Genomic DNA, 13,958 nt, shown 5'->3' with positions numbered 1-13,958 from the left:
TGAATGGAGTGGTTGTCCTCATTTCCATTTCAGAGGATTTGTCGCTGATATACAGGAATGCCTTTGATTTATGCGTGTTGATTTTATATCCTGCCATTTTGCTGAATTCATTTATTAGCTCTAATAGTTTCTTTGTAGAGCATTTTGGGTCTGCTAGGTATAGAATCATATCATCATACAGGAGCTCAAATTAGAAACAATCTAAATATTCACCAACATGCAAAAACATACTGTGGTGTAACCATATACTGAAGTACTATTCAGGGATAAAAATGAATAAATTAGCCAGGCGTGGTGGCTCAGGCCTGTAATCCCAGCAGCTCAGGAGGCTGAGGCAGGTGGATCACAAGTTCAAATATAGCCTCAGCAATTTAGCAAGGTTCTAAGCATATTAATGAGACCCCGTCTCTAAATAAAGTATAAAAAAGGGGTGGGGATGCAACTCAGTGGTTTAATGCCCCTGGGTTCAATCCCCAGTACAAAAAAATTTAACTATTAATATATGCAACAAAGTGGATAAATATAAATGTAAACAAAGGGTGAATTAAAGAAGCCAGATCCCCCTAAAAAACTCTCTAAGATTCCATTTAAGTACATTCTAGGATATAAACCTAATCTATAGTAACAGAAGTGCTGTGTTTGCCTAGAGACAGTGATGTACACTGGGAGAGGTAAGGAGCATAGGTAATATAAAACTGAAAATATTATGTTTTCGGAAATAACAACAATGATGCTTTGGCCTATCTGGTTAATATAGGAAATGTGTCTGTGTATCATTATAATAGAGAAAATGATAAAGTAATAATCATTTTTTAAACATTAAATTTGTGTACCCAACATTTTGACATTTCAACTAATACTTGATAACTTCCTGGTTTCTTAAAAAATCATTATAGAATATGTAAAAAATTTGATGACCATGAAACAATGTATATTACAATCTCAAATTGCAAGGTAGACCATCAAAACAACTGCATATTTCAATGTCAGTCTGAGAGAGACATGGGAATCACTATTACATAAGCATTATGTTATCACTGAGGGTCCCAACAATCCCAGGGGTGAGAATTCTTTCTGTTTTTTATTAGCTACACATGACAGGGGTAAGAATTATTGATCCACTTTTACATGGAAAGTAGATTCAGGACACCCTGTACAAAGGCACCACAATCGCTAGTCCTATATCTCCCTCCCTTACCCAATAGCGGATCACTGAGTCCCAAAGCTGGAAAGAGGCAATGGCTCAGTGACCAATGGCCCTGGTACAACTGGGTAGTGTTTAACCACAACCAGAAGGTAAGATGGGCTTCTCACCAAGGCCTTTTCCTTCTCTTTTACTCATCTCCCATGCTCTACCAACAGATCTGAAAATGAATAAAAAGTGGTTTAAATTCATCCAGGCATTTATGATTCCACAATAACCACACAGGACATCACGCTGCCTGGGGCCAGGAGGGTCCCACATCTCTCTCCCTCTCCAGTCAGCGGGGCACCGAGTCTGAGAGTGGGAATGAGGTGACTTGGGTCTGGGATCCCTTCATCTCCCCACGTCCCAGACAGGCTCAGCCCCCACTGCAGGGCACCCACACTCTCTGCTGAGACCAAACACCTGAAGGCGGGAAGTTGCTCTTCTCACCAGAGCAAGTCGGTCTTCTTTAGAATGTGTTATTTTCCTGTGACATTCAATAATTACCCCACATTCTTGTGGGGAAAAAAAAAAAACACAGCAATGTCGTCACTCTCAACATGGTCGCCATAATGACGTCAGGTTTCCATGGCAACCGCCAGTCCTCTGCACCAGAAATGCCTCTACATAGACCTTTTGTCCCCTTCCATTTCTCTGATATCAAAACAACTTCACTCTTGAGGACACCACCTGAGAAATTATACTAACTAAAGGAACTACGCTCAGACTCAGACAATGGGAAGAACTCTGCCCAATTTACCACACACACACACAAAAAAAAAAAAGAACAAAGAATATCCCTTTGGAATTTCCCAGGAATTTTGTTCACATTAAAAGTGACAGGGGAGTGTTATCAGTACACAGAGAACCAAGGAAACCTGATAAGTCTCTTTTTTTAAATTTAATTTATTTTTTAGTTATAGTTGGACACAACACCTTTGTTTTATTTATCTATTTTTATGTGGTGCTGAGGATCGAACCCAGGGCCTTGCACATGCTAGGCAAGCGCTCTACTGCTGCTGAGCCACAACCTCAGCCCCTTGATAGGGTTCTTGGAGATGAGTTATCTCCAAGTGACCATTGTGAGCATGTAAAACTCATACACCATGCCAAGCAGCTAACCATCTACAGCAGAAAACTAAGATGCTGTCTGTCTATAATCATGTGACTAAATGATCTAGGAATACTAAAAAACATCATTTCAGGAATCTCAGAGTCATTTTATGGAGGCAGGCCTAGAATAATATAATCATTTAGCAGACAAAATCCTAGTCAATTGAGTCATACAATAATTTATCTTGGTTAATTCTTATCCTCATTTCCTGATATTTTCCTCTATGGGGAAGAACACCCATGACCAAAAACACCACTAGTCTCTGTACACACTCACTCTTGCTCTATGGCAGGAATGACTTACCTGACTGGTGTAATTGGAAGGAGAAATAGGGTTTGCACATACCAGTTCCTCTTCCTTCAAGTCCCTTGCTAGTAAGCTGCCTTTCATAAGGACTTTTCTGCTCTGCCACCAGGGATGGTGGCAGCTCTATAGTCCTTTTAGTATCTATCTTCCCAAAATTTCCTATGGTTTTCCTACAAAGAAACCTAGTTCTTTGGGGCTGGGGCTGTAGCTCTGTGGTAGAGCGCCTGCCTTGCACGTGTGAGGCACTGGGTTCGATCCTCGGCACCACATAGAAATTATTAAATAAAGATATTGTGTCCATCTACAACTAAAAAAAAGAAACCTAGTTCCTTAATAAGTTTCCCCAAATACCTCTTTCAAAGTCCATCCTCTAAACCAATTAAGAAATATGACAAGGGGCTGAGGTTGCGGCTCGGCGGTAGCATGCTTGCCTAGCATGTGCAAGGCCCTGGATTCAATCCTCAGCACTACATAAAAATGAATAAATAAAATAAAGGTATTGTGTCCAATTATAACTAAAAAAATAAATATTAAAAAAAGAAATATGACAAAATGGTAAATATACGTGAATGTTATTCCCTATAAGGGGGATTTTAGAGAATATGACTTAGATTTGCTGTCCACGTGGGCTCCTTATTTATTCCAGAATTGGAGAGACACATCTACCTGGTAGTGCTGTGTTGAGACAGCCAGAAAGGCCAAGGACTGTAATATGTATTTACCTGTTAACTATTGAAGGAGCCCCAAGTATGTGTGCCCAAGGAAATGGCTATCCCTTTAGCAGGAGAGAGTTTCAGGACACCTTTATGAATAAATCCCCCTTGTGCAGATTGAGCACTTACATAAGTAACCTCTGAGGTTTCCCTCAGGATGTTGTTTGTGACAACACCCCTTTGGTATGTTAATTCACCTGACTGCAGTGGAAGATATTCTTATGGAATTAGATTCTAAATTCCAAGAGTGGGTTGACAAACACATATCATAATAATTTTCCTTAGAAATTCCTTCAAGAAGAACTTTATGAAATGTTCAGAAATCTATACACATACAAACTCATACACAGATTATAGTCAAGATTATAAACAGTTTCACCAAATGTTCAAGAGTAAGAGAATCCCTTTGTTATCCAATGATAATAGACTCCAGAAAAAAGAGGGGGCATTTAAGTAAGCCATAATGTTTGGGATTTCTAATTCTGTTTAGCTGATACTTTCAAACAAAAGTTACTGATTACCACTTAGTAATATATGTGCAGAATGAGTTCACGTGAGCATTTTCTGTTTCACGTAGTGTCTGTCCTCCCCAAACTGCAGTTATCTGGAAGCTGCACTAATCTGTTATATCCATAGAGTTTCCTCACATGGCTGATGGCTGATGCTGGAATCTCCTTAGAGCTCAACTGGCACTGTTCATCTTGGTTAGAGCTGCCCCACATGTCTACATAAAACACAGGATAACTAGTCAAATTTGAATTTCAGATAAATAATAAAAATTTTCAGCATGAGTGTGATGGTTAATTTTATGTGCTAAATTGACTTGACCATCATGCTTAGATAGTTCATCAATATTATTCTGGATGTTGCTATGAGAATGAATTTGGAGAGGATTAACATTTAAATTGATGAACTTTGATTGAATAAAGTATATTTTTCTCTATAAAGTTGGTGGCCCTCATGCAATTTTGCAGGCTTGAACTGAGCAGAAGTCTTATCTTCCCTGAGCAGGACAGAATTTTGCTAGCAAATGGACTTTGGATTTGAACTGCAACATTGGATTTTCCATGGATTATAGTCTGCCAACTTATCCTTCTGATTTTGTACCTCAAGTCCCCAAAATACGTGTGCACGCACACACACACACACACACACACACACACACACACACTACTTGTTCTGTTTCTCTGTATATGGCATGCAATACAATTTTGTTCATTTGAATGCATTTGGGCATTCTGTATTGCTAAATCTAGCAATCCTAAGTAAGGGAGGAGCTCCTAACACTTCCAATGTGACAGGTCTGGTCAAACAAGCAGATCAGATTTCAAAAAAGACAAAATATTGTAATACCTAGTGTTGGGAGAATAAAAGTGAAATTGACTTTCACTTATACCACTGGTCCCAAATAGGTATATACATTTTCTGAGACTACTATTATTATTGCTTCACAACTTGATTGGTTTTTGATGTTGACATCTTGTTTCTACCAAGGGAGTTCTGGTAAGGGATTAGAAAAGGCTCTTCACAGTAATTCTGATGTTCATTACGGTTAATGGACCCTGACTGAGGGTGCCAGATCAAGTTGCCACAAGAGTCCCCAGGTGCAGGGAGAAAAGACAGCTACTATTTATGGAGCTGACTGTTTAGGAGTAAACAGGTTCTTCATGTTAGTAGCTGTATTCAATCTTATGACGACCCTATAGTGAGATATCACTATCCTCTCTTCATAGATGTTTGTGACTGCAAAGCACATACTCATAAACACACAGCTAGATGGCAAAAAGATTGCTCACCAAGGCCACTGCCAGAGCTGGAGAGAGAACCTGCCAACCTGGGCACCTTGAGTGGCTGCTGGTAGATTCTGAGAGAATGTATCAGGACGTTAACCTCCTATTAACAGAGGTTAATCTCTGTTCTTCATGTTTACCTTACCCTCCTTGAATCAGGGGCTCAGGCTTTGTACCCTTTGCATTTGCCTCAGGCGAGGTTTATGGCAGGGCTGGAAGAAGAAGCTGTCTGAAGTCAAGGTTTCTTCCATCCTTCATGATAATTTAACCTTTGAAAATAATTGAGTTGCATGTATATGGTGGGGAGCGCCACTGAGAATATAGAGAGGGGAGTGTAAGGGAGATTTATACCAGACAAGGATGAGGGAAAAGGTCTCCAGGTTCCTCCTGGAATAGGGACATAAGCTGTGCCCCAAGTCCAAACTTGTGGTGACACCTGTCTATTCCTTGAGGCTAGACAACCAACCATGAGACAGATTTTTCTATTGAGTAGAAGGATGAATGGAACAGAGTCTGGGAACCTGAAGGTACTGATCCAGCTTGGGAAATGGTGAGCTCAACCTGAGCAATTAAGACACATGAATGGCATCCTAGGGCTGTATCTGGAGTGTAAGTACCCACAGGTGGACTGCTTTGGCAAAAAAATCATCATTTAACATTTTCAATATTTACTATCTCGTTAAAATTTAAAATCACTTTAATAATGTATATCCCAACCAACTACATGGTGAAAACACCTGTTTCTGCAGATCTGTGCAATAATGTGTTTCCCAACATTATTAATATTTGCTAATGTAATATTTCATTATTGAAATGTTGGATTACTTTTTAATTTTCCCCATCATTTTAAAATTATATTTAAGGAAATACATGGCTAGCCAGGCACAGTGGCACATGCCTATAATTCCAGCTACTTGGGAGGCTGAGGCAGGAAGATCTCAGGATTGGAGACCAACCTGGGCAATTTAGGAAGACTCTGTCTCAAAATAAAATGAAAAGGAAGTTCTGGGATGCAGCTCAGTGGTAGAGCATTTGCCCGGCATGCATGAGGCCCTGGGTTCCCCCTCTGGTAACACCAAGAAGAAAGAAAAAAGATGGCTGCTTCCAACTGTTCCAGTTATTATTTTAATATATTCATTACATCTTAAGAGATGGAGAGCACTGATTATGGAGACAAACAGCTTTGCCTATGTCCTAGTTTTGCAACTTACTAGTTGATCAACATTAGGTAATTTGCTTAACCTCTGCCTGCCTCAGTTTCCTCCTATGTGAAGTGGGGACACTGACTGCATAGCTCTCACACGTTTCTTTTGAGGAGTGGATTGATTAATTCCTATAAAACCTTTAGAATGCAGCCTGGGACAAGCCCCACAATGGACATATGTCATGAGTATTTTGAATATTACCATATATTCTTCATATTCCAAATTAATATGATGGCATATTTATATAGAATTTATGAAAGACAATCAGATATTATAAAACTTTTGTACAAACTGTACAAAACTTATAAAAATAAAAAGCTGACATTGAAGAAATAAAAACAGGAAAATTATCTTTAATCAACCATTTATTCCCAATTGTTATCAGTGGTGAATTCTTTTACTTCTTTTTCAATTTTAATATACATATACCCATTTATACTTATACACTTTCTTAATATAACATCTATAACTCACACCATGGATTCAGAAACACTTTTTTGAGAAAAGATCAAACCATCATATAAAAATCTTCATATCTATTATACTATTTATCCTATTGTGAGAAATGTTGAAAGATCTTCAAAAATAGATCCTAATGTAGAAAAGGATAATCTGAACCCTGTGATTTGCATTGCTGGGCTGTCTGGCATTTTGACATATTTTCTTGTAGGCTTTTTTTCTAGGAGAGAGAGAGAATTTTTTAATATTTATTTTTTAGTTCTCAGCGGACACAACATCTTTGTTTGTATGTGGTGCTGAGGATTGAACCCGGGCCGCACGCATGCCAGGCAAGCACGCTACCGCTTGAGCCACAACCCCAGCCCTCTTATAATAAGTCTTTTTCTACACTTGTTTGTACTCAAGATAATTGTGTTCCTACAGCACCACCAATTTTCTCCAGTGTCATAGTGCATTGGAGTATCTCAGGCAAGCATAATGTCTATTTGGGGTTCCAGTTAGAAGTGAATTTGAATGATGAATTCATGGCACTGGTAACAAAAGCATGCTGAACTCTGTGTTAACTAGTCAGAGGAGATTTTGCAGCAGGCAGTCTGTGTGAAACACTTCAAAACCCACCAATACATACTGACATGGATTCTCTAATATGTCAAAACTTTAGATGAGCTCCTCTTAAACCTATTTTCAACTAGGCATAATTTTTGAATATGTCATTGGATTGCTGAGCCAAATTTTAGTAAAGAATGCTGTTAATCCAGTACAACTAGAATTCCCCTACATTTGATATTAAATAAAGTCTATCTGTCTCCCCTTCACTACCATTAAAAACAAACCAGATTCTTCTTAGTAATTTTTTTTTTACCTTCTTCCCTAACCTTCCCTGTGGCCATTAAATCTTAGCTGTCTCATTTCTTTAGAGGTAAAGATTTGCTCTTTACTAAGGAGCCTAGTGGGAGCAGGAAGACATAGGCAAAGCTGCTTGTCTCCATAATCAGTGCTCTCCATCTCTCAAGATGTAATAAATATATTAAGATAATAACTGGAACAGTTGGAAGCAGCCATCTTTTTTCTTTCTTCTTGGTGTTACCAGAGGGGGAACCCAGGGCCTCATGCATGCCGGGCAAATGCTCTACCACTGAGCTGCATCCCAGAACTTCCTTTTCATTTTATTTTGAGACAGAGTCTTCCTAAATTGCCCAGGTTGGTCTCCAATCCTGAGATCTTCCTGCCTCAGCCTCCCAAGTAGCTGGAATTATAGGCATGTGCCACTGTGCCTGGCTAGCCATGTATTTCCTTAAATATAATTTTAAAATGATGGGGAAAATTAAAAAGTAATCCAACATTTCAATAATGAAATATTACATTAGCAAATATTAATAATGTTGGGAAACACATTATTGCACAGATCTGCAGAAACAGGTGTTTTCACCATGTAGTTGGTTGGGATATACATTATTAAAGTGATTTTAAATTTTAACGAGATAGTAAATATTGAAAATGTTAAATGATGATTTTTTTGCCAAAGCAGTCCACCTGTGGGTACTTACACTCCAGATACAGCCCTAGGATGCCATTCATGTGTCTTAATTGCTCAGGTTGAGCTCACCATTTCCTAAGCTTTTATATGGTGTTTGCTAAAGCAAGAAAATTTTTCTTTTCTTTGTCAAAGTGAAAATTCCCCCATTAGAAATTTGTTGGCAGTTTCTGATTTGAAAACCCTCTAGCTAAATGTTAGTTGGGAGTTTATAATTGGTTAAGTCTTTTATTTTTACTATGCTATGATGGTACTTTCACTATGAGTTGGGTTTCAGTTTATTTACATAGGAATTGAGGGTATTAGAGCCATCTCAGTCTAATGGCCTCCCAAATAGTTAACAGTAGTAACATTTGCATGCCTGTGGGAAACAACCCTGGACCAAGAAACAATCCACCCAGAAGAATTAAATTCAGAACAGTACACTAGCCAGATTTGAAGGCCTCATAATTCATAGGACAACATTTGAGTACTCATAAGGTTTTTCCTCATTAGCACTATACAATTAACCCTAATCTAAACACAACTCTGATTCTGACTTACAACACTTAAAATCAAGAACCTAAAAATACAACATCCAAAATAAAATAAAAAAATTCTAGATGGGGTTTATGGCAGATTAGACATCACAGAAGAAAAAAATATATACAATCCTGAAGACATAGCAATAGAAACAATTCAAATAAAATAGAAAAAAAAATATTAAAAAGTAACAGCATTGATTATGATTGTGTGAAAATCATGCTGATAATTATTTTAAATGACTACTGGTTAAGCCCTCTATTTACATGACAGAAATTTTCAGAGTGGGGGGGGGAAAGAGCAAAACAGACTCAAATATTTGAATGTTTTGGAGAAGTGGGAGCTTATTGCACATACACACAAAGCACAAATACAAACTGAGGGAAAGACTTATTTCACTAAAAATATACAACATACAGTGATCTAAGACAGTACCTACCTAAACTAGTATAACTCTAAGTCAGATAGAAGGTCTTTAGCATGCCTCTGTAGGAGATAAACTAGCCATTGGCACATTAAAATGTCTAGAGAATTCTGTAGTAATGAGGGCCTATGGAAAGTGCAGAATTGAGGAAAGGAGAGAGTGTTCAATAATAGCAGAGGATTGGACTAGGATCGTGACATACAGTTTAGATGTTATTCTGAACAGCTAAAGCAATTCTGAAGGACTTGATTTCTGCATGTGCAGATGAAAAACAAGAAGCAAATAGATCACATGCTCTTTACCTCCTTTGGTTCCCCCAGCAGCTCTAGAAATGATTATTTCCATTTGATCAACAAATACAATTAACACTAAGTAATAAGTAGGTAAACACTAAATTTATATTACCAGCTAAAAGGTGCAGATATAATCTGAAATTCATTATTCTTATTTTTGCTTTTCAAACAAGTTTTTATAAAGTTTCACAGGGTCTTTGACTCTGATTGACATGATAGTTAGCTCCTTTAAAAATAAATTTTAAAACCAGTTAAACACTAAATAATACTTCCAGGAAAAGTAGGTAAAAACAAAATTAATTGGCACTCATGTGATCTCAGGAAAAGATTATTAAATTTCCATAATATCTTCTGTTTCAAAACAACAAAAGCCACTTTAGAATGCATTACTTTACAATAGAAATACAATAAAATTCTTTCCATTTCTGCAGAAATTATTCTTTTTAATGTACATACAGTTGAAAATTTCTTTCTTCATATGAAATTCAGCTAGTTTATTTTTATTAAATCAAAAATATTTTCCATCAGTTCCAAGGGCAAGAGTAAATTTTTAAACATGCTAATTGTAATTTTTCAAATAATGTCTGGGGGAAATTAAAAATAAAAATTAATTATTAAAAAATTAATTAATTTTGATGATTAACTCGTTTGGTGACATTATATTCTTAGAAAGTATCATGACTGATTATATATGAGATAGCAACTATATAAAACGCTGTATTTTCAAAAATTTTTAAATCAGATCAGTATGTTTATTATATGATATATATGATGTCAGGAAAGGAGGCAGAACACACATGGGATCCTGTCCATTTAATTTATGTACTCTAGTCTTTTTCCTAATTCTGGAATATTTTTCAAGTTTCATAAATAAATATTTCTGTACTATTCTGTTAAGTAAATGTATCTATTTTATGTTCCTAAATTTATCAATGGGGTAGGAACTTGGGGAAATGTGATGGCGTGTACAACTGCATTTTAGCTCCTGATTTTCAACCTTGAAAAAGAGGTAATTGAAAGTTAATCATTGATGAGTGGAGAGAGTTAAAACAGTAAACATTTTAAACTGAACATGTTTTCTTGGAAGGGGGTTTGAAAAGGGAAGAACTTCACAAAAGAGGCTCTGAGCCTGGCTTTATAATGACTAAATAGAGGATGAGTATAAAATAATGTACAATTGATGCCTTTAGATGATTGGGTTATGGTTTTGTTATATTCTTCCTACATGTTAAGCATAATTCAAAGATGTATAATGACCTAGTATTACACAAAGAATTATAAAATTATTATATTTTAAAATGTTATTCACAGAAACTTTACATATGTATAAAAAATAAGCCACCCACAAAGACACAAAAACGTTGTTACATAATTGCAGTTAAATTATAATTGTGAAATTTAATTAATAACTAAATTCATAAATGGGCAAATACATGTATTACTATCTTATTAAATTATCTACAATATTATATACTGTGCAAGAAACTTGAGGTTCAGGTGACTAAAACCAAATATTGTGAGAGGCCACTAGCCTACATAAAAATGATAATGCATATTTTGCTCAATAATTATAATTATTATACATTTATTATTAATAATTCATAATAATGCACAAATTTAATAGGCTATTTAGAAAAATTAAAAATGTAGATATGCATTGATTACTTAATGTAGTCCAACTTTATATTTTGGAAATGTATATTCATTGTGGAATCAAGTTAGTTAATTCAGATCATAACATTTGTAAAATGGAGTACTTCCTACAAGTAGTTCTGTGTCTATGTTGTCAACCCTCAGATGCATGAATCCTTGAGGAATTGCCAAAACAATAATTCCTAATTTAGAGAGTGGCAAAAATGTGTTAGAGGTAGGAAGGGCACCCAAGTGTCAGAATTTTTTAATTTTCCTAGGTAATTATGATGCCAGAAAAAGGTGTATGAAAGTAAAGAATAAGAACTTTTTGAAAGTTTGGATTTGGGGTTAGAAAACTCCTTTGCTGGGTTCCTTTGGAAATTAAATGTAATTCTTCCCAGATATGTATTATTACTTGCCTTTGGCCACTTAAGGAATCAATTAAGAACAGTATTCAGTGGGGTTTCTAATTCCATTATAGTTCATTAATCAAAATAATGAATAATTTAATAATCTGCTGTCAGGCACTGTATTTGGAACTGAACTCCAGGATATATAAGACAAAAATCAGTTTGGAGATGGGCATAAATTTATATTTAAAATCATAATGCTAAATATTTAAAATAAAATCTTTTTTTAAATATCTTAAAGACCTCTTAAAGAGCTTGCAAGCAGTTTTATGTTTCAAGTGGATGGGATGGAGGGAGGGAGTGCTTCATCTTTAAGGAAAATGTGTTCCCCCAATGTTATTTACATGTCTGTATGGGCAGGCCTGCCATGAATCGTCTTTGAGAAAATCCACAGCAAGGATAGAAACACAGGCAAAAATAAAGGATTCAGGAGGTTTACAGTAATCGAATTATGGGCACAATTTAGTAAGACACCTAAATTTATCTCCTGAGTTAGGCCTCAGTGCATTTATGACTGAGTTCTTTGAAGATGAGGGGCATAAAAAGAATCAAATGCTTGTTTTGTTAAGAACCACTGTAAGCCCAAGAACCAGGGGAACTGTACTCACCTGATTAAATATTAAAGTCTAAAGCTATGAAGGCATCCATAGAGGTTAATGAGGAAATTTGGTTCACAAGAGCCTCCAGATAAAATGGTGGGCTTACCTTGAGGAATACAGTTATGTCATCAATAAAAACCAAAACAGGACTCAAGAAGGAAATGTATACCAATTACCCTGCAGTAATCAGAGGAGTAGGGCTGCCAATAACAGAGGAATGACATGGGGGAACCCACTAATTTTTGCTGTATGGACTTGTGTGCATGGGTGAAAACACTCTAATTCTCTTCAAGTACCTGATGTGTCCAGTTAAATATTAGGGAATCAGACAGGAGCCCACCAAACACACAGTTCCATACTTCACCTATTCCACTTGGCAGTCTTCAAGACAAACATTGTTCCCTGTTTCACAGAAGAGAAAAGTAAACTCTTTAACTGAATGTGTCTAATAAAGGGCAGCTTTATTCTTTGAGTTTATTGATTATTATGTACCTGCACTGCATTCATAAACTCATTGATAAAATATTTTATTTGCCTTTCAAACTCCAGGTAATAAAGAGAAAAAAGAAAATCATGTATCATCTTAGCCACATACCACACAGAAATGTGCCCAAATTAAGAATTTGATGTATTTTTAGTTAATATATTTATATGTGTGTGCATATATTTTAATGAGACAATAAATGTTTAGATTGCTTTTTAACTGCTTTATTAACTTTACATTTTTCCATGCAAATGGGTTAAACTCTACTGCTGACAGAAACTTAGGCTGGGTGCAAAGGCAATCTTCAGTCAGAAGCTGGCAACACAAGACCCACTTGAGACATGGAAATAACATAAGGTTCACAGCAAACAGTTCAGTAAAGGCATATCACGAAAATGCAAGGAAAAGGAAAATAGTGGGAATCACAGTATTAATCTCATGGAAAATGGCAGAAGTCAAGGCATAAGGCAAAATTCATCATGATGGTCATGGTGATTAGAGAGCTCCCCCATAAGAATACGCAGACAATTTCTCAATTGCAGCTCCCTAAGTTTTCTCCTGATTTCTCTCATCTCCTCCATGAACATTTCCATATCATCTCCATCTCCACCCATCCCATCATTGATCTGCCTATTGGGTATGGCCCATCGAAAATTAGGGGCAAGTCGGCGGGCCTGTGCCCGTCTATTATTTCCTGCAGGCTGGTGGCCTTCACCTCCTCCCAAAGGGCGGTCTTCCTCTCCATTCTGCACCGGCTGCTCCATTTCTTCGTTTTCCTGGTGGATATTTGCCATGATGAGATTTTTTTCTGGTTGTTTTTCTTTGAACACAAGTAAGACAAGGGCAAGGAGACAGACTGAATGCTTGGTGCATTGACAAGCAGGATTGTGAGTCAGATATGAGGGTTTTAAAATTTCATTTTTTTCCCACCTTAGAAACTCCACGCGTCCTCTAGGGGGCCTCCAATTTGAGCCCCTCCCTCCAGCTCTTTTCTCTTCCCTCCTCCCCCAAAGCCCACCATTTTTCCTTTCCCAGGATTCTTTCCCAGATCTCAGCAGGCACCAAAATGGAGGACAGAGATGAGGTGGAAGGCGGGGGTGGGGAGGAGGGCCCATTTAGGGTTGGGGGTCTCAGTTTGGATTTTTGCACCGCCCCCCAAGCACTGCCCCTTGCACCGACCTGGGCCTATCCTTGCCTTGTTCCCCTCCTCCGGATTCTCACCGCCAGGTGCGCCGCCGCGACACTGGGCCCCGCAGACCTGCAGAAATCGGAGGTTAGGGGGAGCTG

At 37.2% G+C, this 13,958-nt stretch overlaps 1 protein-coding gene across 2 annotated transcripts in view; it reads right to left on the bottom strand.

Annotated features, from left to right (window-relative positions):
• Window positions 1–12,879: 12,879 nt before the first annotated feature.
• The window catches only part of Bex3 (brain expressed X-linked 3), a 163,777-nt gene continuing 162,698 nt past the window's right edge, over window positions 12,880–13,958 (bottom strand). Inside the window, exons 2-3 of one of the 2 annotated variants that reach the window (XM_015502119.2) lie at window positions 13,851–13,929; window positions 12,880–13,491 (exon numbers count right to left, since the gene is read on the bottom strand). In XM_015502119.2, the coding sequence (XP_015357605.1) occupies window positions 13,127–13,465 (339 nt within the window). In that variant the 5' untranslated portion in view covers window positions 13,466–13,491; window positions 13,851–13,929 and the 3' untranslated portion in view covers window positions 12,880–13,126. The remainder of the gene's footprint in view (window positions 13,492–13,850; window positions 13,930–13,958) is intronic. The other variant, XM_015502118.2, reaches the window with a different exon arrangement.

Source organism: Marmota marmota, unplaced genomic scaffold, assembly GCF_001458135.2.
Source record: "Marmota marmota marmota unplaced genomic scaffold, marMar, whole genome shotgun sequence".
NCBI lineage: Eukaryota > Metazoa > Chordata > Mammalia > Rodentia > Sciuridae > Marmota > Marmota marmota.
Note: the sequence above shows the minus strand (reverse complement) of the source record. Positions and strands in the feature narration are given on the sequence as shown.